General features: G+C 44.0%; 1 protein-coding gene across 1 annotated transcript in view; it reads left to right on the forward strand.

The window, feature by feature from the left end:
• The first annotated feature begins 358 nt into the window (after positions 1 to 358).
• Positions 359 to 13,011, forward strand: part of LOC135556178 (VWFA and cache domain-containing protein 1-like) — an 83,783-nt gene continuing 71,130 nt past the window's right edge. The window contains exon 1 of the mRNA XM_064989163.1: positions 359 to 880. Coding sequence (XP_064845235.1) covers positions 629 to 880 — 252 coding nt within the window. The 5' untranslated portion in view covers positions 359 to 628. The remainder of the gene's footprint in view (positions 881 to 13,011) is intronic.

Raw genomic sequence — 13,011 nt, forward strand, 5'->3', positions numbered from 1 at the left:
AGGTAAGGCTCCTGCGCAGCCAGTTGGTCCTCCCTCACCTGGGACGACTTTAGAGATTCTTATTTTTCTGCCGTCAAAAGACTACACTAAAAAAAAGTGCTTTAGCCCTATGTAATTTCTATTTACTTGATGAACATTTCAATTAAAACGATATTCCACAGTGTTTGTCTATACTGTGGTTTGTTGTTTAATAAAATACTACGTTGATTCTACAGATGTACAGCAGCTATTGGTAGATCATATGTCCAGCATATTGTTTTTGGGAGATTCTCCAAATACAATCCCAATCCATTCCCAACTCAAGCGCCATGCCGTTGTTTTGCTCCCGTACTCCTACTTTCACCCCCATTGTGATTCTGGGGCTTACGCTTTACTGGAGTTGGTGCGGAGTGAGCAGGATCTATGGACAGAAATGCACATCTATCAGCGCTTTTATGGATTGTATTCTCCTACCTTCGTGGATTTCCAAAATATGAATTGATGTCGTCGTTTAAAGTCGAGGAATTTCGTCTTGAAATTAAGGCCAGGTATATAGCTACGAAGTTGTGAAATAGTTCCCTTGAAGTTTTTCCTCAGGGCTGCGAAGCGAATTTCCAGTTTCCTATTCGACTACTACACCAGCCATCATATGGCGAGGCGAGTAGGGGGAGAAGGATCCGTGATTTTAACACGAATTCCATCCACGGTTTGGAATAAGAACTCGAGACTCCACTGGTGTAACTTCATGGCTGTTTTTTGGAGCTCTGTGGCAGTATTGTCGCTTCTATGTTGTGGATTTTGTGGCGCTGAAACGGAGTTTTCGATCTTGGAGGAGGCACAAGTTTTAGCCGTACAAATGAAAAAACTGTCCTCGCAGGAGCTTGGAGTCTTCACCATGCAGGTAACCCCAATTTTCTGTTTCGATTTCTGTCAACATTCGACAAACAAAAAAATAAATAATTCGACAACATATATATATGTTATATAGTATGTATATATAAAAAAGTATGTGGTCCTCATTGCGCATTGTATCATGAATCGGTTCATTTGCAATCTACAATCGGCGAATTATTTTGCATTATCTTTAGTTGCTACGCTATTGTAACTTTGTTGTCAGAAATGTAATTCATGTACCGTCAAAACTATTACAGCCGCGTTCTTTCTTAGCTGGCGGTATATTTGCCCTTTGAATGGCTCAGTAGCAACCATTCTGAAAGGCTTTTCTCTTTGAAGGATATTGACAGTGTTGCTGTGTAACAACAGGAACAGCACCTTGAAGTAGTTGGTTTTGGGACACATTATCTGGACCTTTGTCGCTTACAGGAAGGATTAATTGAAGGGGTCAGAGGATCGATTCTTCTGATAACGTGGTTTGCTGGCAGGATTTCAACGTTGATTAGCCGCATTATCTTCTCAGAACCTTGTTATTGACATGACAAATGTTTTTGGCGGCCTATAGCATAAAACACTCAAATTGGTGTGTGAGGGGAGGAAGAGGGTTTCTTTGAACTTCAAACACTGGGTTCACATTCCCCCTCCTGTCACCACGGCTCCTATTCTAATGAATAGTATGACACTGCTACATATGAATTCATTCGATATGCAATTAATTTGAAAAAACCCCAATATATTTTAGCCGGATTTTTCTTTTTTTTAAACGAATTGTTCAGCCTATACTTAATTTATCTTTGCCCGATGGTAGGCTATGGTGAGAACACCAGTAATTAGATGGGTTGTTTATTTGATAGTTGTACATTCGAATTATAGATGGATTGAAATTACTAGGCTACCTGAATTTTGCTTCCTTTTGTGGACTGTGTAGTTATTGTGTAAATACAAAGTGTATTGTACACAATAGCATGCCATTACAGATTGATACTTAATTTTTTATAAACATTTCTAAATATCCCAGAAAATGAATGTGTTATTTGAAATATAACCCAGACTACTTCTGTAATGGGAAACCTTGTTTTGTATTGTTAATTTTGAAGGTAGTGTCTCTTGATCAACAAATGGCTAACCGACTATACTACAGTGGTGGCTGTGAGACATGTGGTGACGGTGGTGATGCAGGGGGTTACTTCAGAGGCAGGCCCCATAGTTCTGGTCAGTAGGGGGCCCGGCCCAAATTGTGTTTCATCTCCCCACTGCTCTTCATCCTACTACTGAGACCCAGCTTTCAGGCCTGCTCTGATCCCCAGAGCCTCCTTTCTCACGATTTCTCTCTCTCTCATTCTATCTGTTTTTGTTTTGTTCACTCTGTTTCTCTCTCTCTCTCTTTTTCTCTCTCTCTGTCTCTCTCTCTCTTTTTCTCTCTCTCTCTCTATCTCTCTCTTTCATATTGGCCTCACTATCACATTATCCATTTTATTTTACTTTTGATGTCTTTAAATACTCCTGCCTTTGCTGTGGTGTACTTCTAATGAGTGGACTGAATGAAAGCTCATATTCTGTCTTCTGGTTTGAGGCTGAGGTCTGTTTGTTTCTGATTTATCCCACAAACATTTCATGCCAAAATGTATTTTCATCGTTTCCCTTGCAAATTTTTTTTTATAAAAAACGCAACATTCTAGGTTGACTCAGATTTTTTTTTACAGCTTGTAAAATAATATAACTTGGCATTTTAGCTCATTTCTCATTTAATTCAGGTGTTGCTTTGATATAAATCTGTGTTTGGTCAGACCTCTTTGACCACACAGCTAGGTGATGTGAATCCAGTCAAAACAGTAATCTGCCCGTGTAAATAACTCCCGAGATGTGGCTATGGGATGGTAGCGCTCTGCCCTGACACCTGTGTGTTGCTGCTCAGTCAGACACGGTCTGTCCCGGGCCTGTTGCTCCAGGTGCGTAGAACGGTCTCTAGTAATGCTACCTGGGATTTTCCATATGCTGTGGTCAGGATGAGGTGCTCGAGCCATGGCGAAGCCAGGGGGAATATCACAGGGGGAAAAAAGACAAGATTCACAATATAATCTGATAAACCTGACAAAATTCCTGTGCTCATGGTGTGGTTTCTAACAGAGGTTTAGGCCAGTCCCTTTTTGCTGCTCTTTAATGAACCAAAAACCTCACTTTGTCCTCTTAACCTCCAAATCTGTGGAGTAATGCAACACCAACCAAACCCCATCCCCAAACCCTGGTCTTGTTTGTAATTTGATGTGTGCCACTGCCCTGTCATGGTCTTTTGAGTCAATGGGTCAAATTGATGCAATCTGTCAGTGAGTTATTCAATTATCAAGGGGAGCCTGGTAGCACAGACAACCCTATGTTCTCAATCGTGTTTGTAACTTAATGCGTAGATAATCAAGTGCTTCTGTGGAGAGGAGCTTTGGTGATGAGTGAGTAGCCCTACCTCTGCAAGCGTTTTTAAGGCATTGGTGGTAGAAATTGTTATAATTTTGAATGAATAAATGTTGACCCAATTTTTAGCTGGTTTTAAAATCTAAAGTTAAACAAACAGATGTTGTGGTTGAAATTTTTATACACTAGTGCAGTGATCACCAACCGGGCGATCGACTGGTCGATCTTCAAAGCATTCCTCGTCAGTCGCCAAAACATTTCTGTAGAAAAGCTTGTGCTCCCTTTAAAAAAAAAAAAGTTTTTTTTGTTGCGCCGTTGGCTGTAGGTGCACTTGATTCAGAAGCCCCGCGCGGCTGGATAGGCAAAGTGTTCCCATTTTGAACCATGTCATTTGCAAACTCCTGCTACCTGGCTGTGGCTAAATCGGATAGCTCAAATCACCATGCCTACAGCTTCCCCGGCTCCAGCTAAGTTTGATACTAGCCTACTTGACATATCATAACTTTTTAAAAACGATGAGAGTCTGTCAAAGAAAGTCTTAGAGTGAGTTCATGTTGAAGATTTTATTCAGCACTGTCAACACGGTTTTTATTCAACACTTTTACTAAACATAAAACGCAATTCTCCCTACTTCCACTCGCGCTGCAGCTGGAATGAACGAGTAGCCAAGTGTATGGATAGGCCTGCGTTTTTATTATTAGCAGCTCATCGTGTCTATTTTAATATTAAGGAATATTTAACTTCTCTCGTCATAGGAACAACATGAATTTGTGCCTCAGGCGGATGCAGTGTGAATTGAGTTTCGGCATCAGGTGGAGGACAATGTCCCCTCTCTGGTCAGTCTCGCAGGAGGAAAGGAGAGAGCAGGGACCGTGAGAGCGAGACCCTCTGCTGCTCTCTGCCTCCCCCCGCTCAGACTAATGCGTTGTTCAAAGCAACTGGGAACTCAGGCATATTTCTAGAACTCTGGCCCGAAGATCACGGACATGATTTGATCCAGTAAAATAAAAAAGCAAATTATTTACATTTGTGTTCAGCTGTGCCTCGCAAGTGCTACACGAACTGATCTACTTTGTTATCAAAGCTCAAGTTTTGAAATATGATATGGTCTTAACAATATTGGCGGGCCAAGCATATAGCCGATATGCTGTGGTAATGTATTAGGCCTAGTGCCCAAACCTCATTCCTACAGAACATTTTTTAATAGGAAAAAAAAAGTCATGTTTAAAAATAATAAAAAAATCTGAGCAGAACATCTCTGATTGCTAGGTGATGTTGACTCAGTAAAGGTTGGTGGCCACTGATCTAGTGGGTGTATTATCTCTCAGCTGTTGCGACACACCGGCAGGTAGCCTAGTGGTTAGAGCATTGGACTAGTACCCGAAAGGTTGCAAGATCGATTCACCGAGCTGACAAGGTTATAAAATCTGTCGTTCTGCCCCTGAACAAGGCAGTTAACCCACTGTTCCTAGGCCATCATTGTAAATAAGAATTTGTTCTTAACTGACTTGCCTAGTTAAATAAGGTTAAACAATTAAATCAATAAAAAACACAGACTCAGGCCTACAGTATAGGCTTTAGTTCCAGTTAGGCCTAGCATCCTAAGCAGACCTTAGGGAATGCATTATTAGACACATCCTATCTCTCACTCTCTCCCAAAAGACAAACTATAAAAGGCACCGAAATATTCATAATTCCTGATGTTTCTCTGCAGAGCAGCTTCAAAGCTGGCTATGCTCCTCTTGTAATAGGTTAGGTTGCTATTGACCCTTTCGGAGGTACACAACCCAGTGCTAGGCTATAGCCCAGTGCTAGGCTATAGCCCAGTGCTAGGCTATAACTCAGTGCTAGGCTATAACCCAGTGCTAGGCTATAACCCAGTGCTAGGCTATAACCCAGTGCTAGGCTACAACCCAGTGCTAGGCTACAACCCAGTGCTAGGCTACAACCCAGTGCTAGGCTACAACCCAGTGCTTGGCTACAACCCAGTGCTAGGCTATAACCCAGTGCTAGGCTATAACCCAGTGCTAGGCTACAAGTTCACTCAGAAAGATGGCTTCATCTCCATCAGTATTGCCTGATCCTGTGGCGGTTACCGACTCTGGCTTTCACATCCATCACTCATAGCCGTGCTGGGGTAGAGTGGCTGGGTCTCTGTGGTGGGGCCTCCGGCTGTTGCCCCCCCCCTACTTTACTCCCTTGCACATGTTTCTCTGACAGAGTGAGCTGCTACTCCTTTGTTCCAATGCCTGAACTCCCACTGACCTCGCCTCTTAAAAGCTGTGTTCTGTTTGTTCAAAAGATCTAGATCGTTGTTACTGGGTGATCTTCCTTTTCGGTTTATGGGCTCTCTGTCATTGTACAGAAGTCTTCCTTCATATTCCATTTTTTTTTTTTTTTTACGTTTAAGCAAGTTGTTTACGATTCCACATTGCATTTGTTCATAGGCAAGGTTTTGGGACCAGGGACCGGTCTTGTTTACTTATTGGAGCAATTTTAATGTGGTTGTGAAAATGTTTGGTTGTCAATAAGAAACTTGTGAAATAGCTCAGTTCTGAAGCTTTATGCTCCTTCGCTTCCAATTTTGCAGGAGCCATGGCAACATTTTCAATCCACGTGAGTTGCTTGTGTTTCAGCCTTTTGCTCCAGGCAGTGAGATACTCAATCCCCTTGTTTCAGCCCCTTTTAACCCCCCATCCCCCCTCGCCAAGGCCAGGAATGAATAAAATGGTGAACAGCATTGTTCGAGATGAAGGATTGATGGTTCAGTCTCTAGAATAAGTCTGTTTTCCAAATGTCACACTATATCGGCCCCTGTGGGCCCTTTTCAAAAAGTAGTGCACTATAAAGGGAATAGGGCGCCATTTTGGGACGTTCTCTCATCTGGTCTGGACAAAAGGAGTGAGTTACAGTATGACCACAGAGTTGATCTCCTTTCCTTCCCGCCTGAGTTGACTGGTCTGGGCCAGCTGCTGGGTTTAAATCAGTTGGTACGCTATAGCGTGGTAGACTAGATCATTTATCTGATGGGATTCCCACATACCTTTTTTTGTAAAAGTATATAATTTTTTGTGTTTTCTCTGACCAAATCGTCTTTTAATGTTTTAAAAGTTAGCTCGCTACTACCTCTTCTGTTTTTGCTCTTATCCCCCTCCCCCTCCTCTCTCCCACCTTCCTGGTATCTCGTACAAACCTTCCCCTGGGGTGCCATGCTGGAGTTAAGAATCAGGAGGGAATGTTCCTCTGCAACTGCCTCACTTAAATGGACCAAAACATTGTGCTATATTTCTGTTTTTCTTTACTCATAGAAAACCCGCTTTGGCCTCCTCACATTCCTGAATTTCCAGACCTTTTATTTTAATCAGTTCCATCAAAGCTATGTTCCCTTCGAGCGTCAGGTGATCAGTTAGTTAGGCCCAGAAACGGAAATTAAGGTGGCCAGTAGCAAGAAATGGCACAATCCAGTTAGCCTAACACACTCCTCTCAATCTCTCTCTCTCAGAAAATGAGCTTTATGGTAGCCTGTCTTTGTGTGTGTGTGTCTCGGGGAGGGAGGGAGGGGGGGGGGGGGGTGTAGATCCGGGTGTGTGTAGATCCGGCACGCATGACCCAGTATAGCAGGGGCAGAGACCTCTCCATACCACCCCTTCACTCGCCACAATGGGCTCGGCTGAAATGAACTGAACCCCCCCCCCCCCCCCCCAAAAAAGAAAGGGGTAAAGAATAAGGAATGGGGGATGGGGAGGAGCAGCCACACTGTTGAGGGAAGTAGGGAGATCAATGGCTACCCTCCCTCCTCCTGCACCCCCTGTACGTTTGTTAGCTCTTGAGAATTCCCCCCCCCCCCCTCTTCTGTTCTCTTCTCACCCTTCTTCAGGAGGCTTTGCATTCCCAATGAGGGGAGAGTTGGAGCTCCTACTGTTACGGGACCAAGTTTGGTTTTCAGTCGCTAGCTTTGGCTCTGTTCTCATGAATTTAAGGAGATATCGAGAGATGTAATGTGAACTTGCGTATTTTCGAAGCCTCAAACGCTACCTCCGGAGGTCGCATGCCACTTGCCCGACAGTTAGCCCGATAGCTCAACGTTCATGAAGCACAAAATACTAATGGAGCAATTCTTTTCAAACAGCTGTAATGCATAGACCTTTTCACAATATTTTAAACTTGTTTTATTGAGTTTTACCTGAAATTGCAGTGCCTATTTCCAAATTCGACCATATTAATGACCTGCTAACCTTTCTTTTAGCTAAGTATAGCTAAATGTGCAGGTTTAAAAATATATACTTCTGTGTATTGATTTTAAGAAAGGCATTGATGTTTATGGTTAGGCACACGTTGGAGCAACGACAGTCCTTTTTCACAAAGATCGAATCCCTCAGCTGACAAGGTACAAATCTGTCGTTCTGCCCCTGAACAAGGCAGTTAACCCACCGTTCCTAGGCCGTCATTGAAAATAACATTTGTTCTTAACTGACTTGCCTAGTTAAATAAAGTTGTAATTATATATATATATATATATTTTTTTTAAACGGCAAAATCGGCGTCCAAAAATACCGATTTCCGATTGTTATGATAACCCGAAATCGGCCCTGATTATTCGGCCATTCCGATTAATCGGTCGACCTCTAGAGGAAACGCCCCTTGCGTTGTTGAATAGTTTGCAAGCTTACTGGCTAGTCAGTGGCTACTGATGTTTATGGTAAGTTTGGAGCTGCACCGCAAGAATGTCACGTTGGCAGGCACAACGAAAGGTAGAAAAAAGGTTGTCTTATATTTAAACTGCCCCATAAAACCAACTTCTCTGCTTTTTAAATGGCCTATGTGGCATTGATAATGAGTCAGAAATGTTAATTCTAGAGTCAAAATGGACTACAAAGTGTAAATGGGATCATTTTTGTATTAATGTCAGTCTCGTCCAAGACGTAATTTGTAAGTGTCTGTCATGACTTGAGGGTTTGAATTACAATTATGACAACAATTCATGTCCCCTTTTTCTTATTAACACTTGGTGGCACTGTGTTTTCTGGGAGAAGACTGGGCGAGTTCGCGTTGCGTGGCTGAGTCCTCTCCTTAAGAAGACTAATTGAATGGTAAATGAGCAGAAACCCCAGCATACCATGCAGAAATGAATCCCCCAGACAACACAATGCATCTTTGGTAGTAACCTTGATGTGCAATGCACACATTGATCGGAAAATAGCTACTCCAGTGAAAATAGGCTTCCGTAAAGTTGTTCAACAATCAGATGGGCGGGATATTTATGACATCAGAAGTTCTGCGGGCTGTCAAACGTGAGACTGTGCTTGGGGTTGGTTACGGTAGCTAGATACACTGACCCAGAAAATATAAACGCAAGAATTTCAACGGTTTTACTGAGTTACAGTTCATATAAGGAAATAAGTCAATTGAAATAAATGAATTAGGGCCTTAATCTATGGATTTCACATGACTCAGAATACAGATATGCTTATGTTGGTCACATGCATTAAAAAAAAAAAAATTAGGAGTGTGGGTCAGAAAATCAGTCCGTATCTGGTCTGACCACCATTTTCCTTGTGCAGTGCGCTGCACATCTCCTTCGCATTGAGTTGATCAGGCTGTTGATTGTGGCCTGTGGAATGTTGTCCCACTACTTCCCAAACACGCTCAATGGGTGATATCTCTGAGTATGCAGGCCATGGAAGAAGTGGGACCGTTTCAGCTTCCAGGAATTGTGTACAGATCCTTGCGACATGGGGCCGTGCATTTTCATGCTGAAACATGAGATGATGGTGCCGGATAAATGGCATGACAATTGGCCTCAGGATCCCATCACGGTATCTCTGCATTCAAGTCGCCATTGATCAAATGCAATTGTTTTCGTTGTCTGTAGCTTATGCCTTCCCATACCATAACCCCACGCACCATGGGGCACTCTGTTCACAACGTTGACATCAGCAACTTGCTCGCCCACACGAAGCCATACACGTTGTCTGCCATCTGCCCGGGACAGTTGAAACCGGGATTAATCCGTGAAGAGCACACTTAAGTGGTCAACGAATGTGAGCATTTGGCCACTGAAGTCGGTCACGACGCCAAACTGTAGTCGGGTCAAGACCCTGGTGAGGACGACGAGCACGCCGATGAGCTTCCCTGAGACGGTTTCTGACAGTTTGTGTAGGAATTCGTCGGTTGTGCAAAACCCACAGTTTCATCAGCTGGTCCGGGTGGCTGGTCTGACTCTCAAAGGTGAAGATGCCGGATGTGGAGGTCCTGGGCTGTCGTGGTTACACTTGGCGGTTGTGAGGACCCGTTGGACTTACTGCCAAATTCTCTAAAACGATGGCGGCAGCTTATTACCATAAAGAAATGAACATATAGTTCTCTGGCAACAGCTCTGGTGAGCATTCCTGCAGTCAGCGTGCCACTTGCTCACTCACATCAACTTGACAGTGTGTTGTGATTTAAACAGCACATTTTAGTAGCCAGCACAAGCTGCACCTGTGTAATGATCTTTGTGTTTATTTTGCTCCCTTGATATGTCATTCTCTCAGGTGGATGGATTATCTTGGCATGTGAGAGAGGCTCACTAACGGGGATGTAAAGAGATGCGTATAGAGCATTTCTGGGATTTAATTTCAGCTCATGAAACATGGGATGAACACGACATGCTGCGTTTTGTTTGTTAGTTGATAATGCTGGCGAGTAGCAAGGTGTTGCAGAACGAGTGTCTTATGAAACGCATTCCAGACACTGGTTCTTGCCATCTTGGCATAACTGATTTTTGACAGTGTTTTTTTCCAATGTCCTCGGGCCCACTGTGTTTTATAGTGGAAGTGACTTGGATGGTGTTCAGGCCATGCTGATGAGCAGCAAACGGGAAGTAAAGGAGATGTTTGGACTTGGTTGCGCAGGTCCTAATCCAGGCCCTTGTCATCTCCCGCCTGGACTACCGCAACTCGCTGTTGGCTGGGCTCCCCGCTTGTGCCATCAAACCCCTGCAACTTACCCAGAACGCTGCAGCCCGCCTGGTGTTCATCCTTTCCAAATTCTCCCACGTTACCCTGCTCCTCCGCACCCACCACTGGCTTCCTTCCAGTGGAAGCTCACATCCACTGTGAGACCATGGTACTTTCTTACGGAGCATGAAGAGGAACTGCCTCTCCCTAGCTTCAGGCTACGCTCAAACCCTACACCCCAACCAGAGTACGCTGTTCTGCCACCTCGGGTCTCTTGGCCCTCCCACCCCTACAGGAGGGCAGCTCCCGCTCAGCCCAGTCCAAGCTCTTCTCTGTCCTGGAACCTCATTGGTAGAAGCAGCTTCCCCCTGAAGCTCGGACAGCGGAGTCCCTGTCCGTCTTCCGAAAACATCTGAAACCCTACCTCTTCAAAGAGGATCTTTAAATAGGAAGTGACCCTGGCTGAACTCTGACCACTTGTCTCGCTGTAACACAATGTTGTTTGGCAGATGAAAGGATAAAAGGAGTGGTGGTCTTTATTTTTTTAGAAAGGAGAGAGAGAGAGGGGTGGGGGAATAGCTCACTGATTCAGAGACCACTTTCATACACAGACAAAGTTTACACTAATTTACCATGCCTGCAACTTTTGACCTGCTATTTGTTATAAAGGGGTAGGGTTCTAAAATAGTTAATGATTCCTGCATTTTCACACCCTGTATCCAAAATACAGGAATCGGGTTCTGAATGGTTCTCGCTTCTATACAGTGAATTAATGAACACTTCAATTGTTTAACACCTTCCTAATTTAAAATGCAAACAGTCCCACTGGTTTAACACCTGCCACCCCTCCCAATGTGTCAATTACCCACTGATATGTATAGATGGGGGTACACACACAAGAAAGTGGTAAATAACCAGCTGTTTAAAAGGGGGTCATATAAACATGCCCATTTTATTGATTGATTTATTTACAGGTAATATACCACATCTTCTTTCTGAAAAGGGTAATAGAGTAGTGTTGGGTGCTTTGAGTGAGAGGGGAGACCAGGTGTGAGGGAGACACACACACGCACACGCAGCAGCAGCTGTGTTTGGCTATCAGTGTCTCTAAGCTCAGAGCTCTGTCTGCCGAGGACTGGGTCATGTTATCTGGACTGACTCACTGGCTGGTTGGGTATGGCAAAACGGGCCCGCTGCTCAACGTCAGGCTGTACATTTCCTCCTGCTACTATGTCAACATTACATGGCTGTCAGAAGAATACAGCTCGTATGGGTTGGGCTGTATGGGCTGGCCGCTTTGTGTCCCATTACGATCTGCTGGGTTGAGACTTTCTCTTTCTCTCTCTGTGTGTGTGTGTGTGTGTGTGTGTGTGTGTGCGTGTGTGTGTAAGTTTATGACCCGACGAGTAAGAGGTGTGATTTATTTAGATGCAGAAAAGAGATTTGGCGGAGATGTGCCTGTCTTGGTGAAAGTGTGGTCATACCGCCCAGCCCTATGATTTATAGTCCCCCCCCCCCCACCTACAGTCTCCTTTTCAGCACATTTATCACCTGATTTACTTAACAAAAGGCACATCTCAGTAGGTGGTCCAGGTATCCTCAAAACACATGGTTGGGGGGCATTTCCTATTTTGTCCCTCAAGCAAGGGGGGGGGGTGATACCATCACAGATTCCCGATCAGACGATCTCCTTGAATGCCCAGTTGTTTGTTTTTACCCTTTTAATGTGTGTACCTTACTCTATTTATACTTGGGATATTGTTTAAAAAATAATAATAATAAAAGATGTCTTTAAGCACCAGGCTGTGGTAAACTGGCAGAATTCTTACTACTTATGTCATGCAATAAAATGCAAATTAATTACTTAAAAATCATACAATGTGATTTTCTGGATTTTTGTTTTAGATTCCATCTCTCACAGTTGAAGTGTACCTATGATAAAAAAATTCAGATCCTCTACATGCTTTGTAAGTAGGAAAACCTGCAAAATCGGCAGTGTATCAAATAATTGTTCTCCCCACTGTATATCTCTAAAGAAATAAAAGTAACAAATAATTAAAGAGCAGTAGTAAAATAAGAACAGCGAGGCTATATACAGGGGGTACCGGTAAAGAGTCAGTGTGCGGGGGCACCGGTTAGTCGAGGTAATTGAGGTGTTTTGTCTGTGCCAAGGCGGGTTGGCTGGCTGGTCCTGTACCAACGCGCCTCTAGCAGAGCCTTGGGGACAACTTGTGTGAGTTCCTGGTCCCTGGCGTCTGCTGAAAGGAGATGGTGTGTGTGTGTGTGTGTGTGTGTGTGTGTGTGTGTGTGTGTGTGTAAAGGAGGCTTGGAGAAAGATGCCGAACACTGTGGAAATGCAGGTGGGCTGTAAAGTGTGCATGCGTGTGTCTCTTTTGTGTTTTTAATGAGGCCTCTATCCTAGTGTTTTGGTTCCTTGCAGTGTGAGGGGGGGAAAAGCCATATGGAGTATTCCAACATGAGAGGCTAGCTGTCATTTACGTTTCCTGCCTCATCAGAATGGAAGCACAGGCTTGCTGTCTCTCCTCCCACCTGTGTCTCGACCTCTCTTTCTATTGCTCACAGTGTGAAACCCTTTCATGATTTGCATTCAAGAAACGTGTCGGATGTCCTTGGGGCGTTCTCTTTCGGTGCATTTGCATTGAGAAATGTACCCCATTGTTTTACCCAAATGGCTCAGACTTTTGTCTGTTCGGGCCATTGGTCCAGCGGCCCTGCTCTACCTTGGAGCCAAGGCACTTTTCAGCGTGCATTTACATAACGGCGAACGCTTCAG

The sequence above is a fragment of the Oncorhynchus masou genome, chromosome 15 (genome assembly GCF_036934945.1).
Source record: "Oncorhynchus masou masou isolate Uvic2021 chromosome 15, UVic_Omas_1.1, whole genome shotgun sequence".
Taxonomy (NCBI): domain Eukaryota; kingdom Metazoa; phylum Chordata; class Actinopteri; order Salmoniformes; family Salmonidae; genus Oncorhynchus; species Oncorhynchus masou.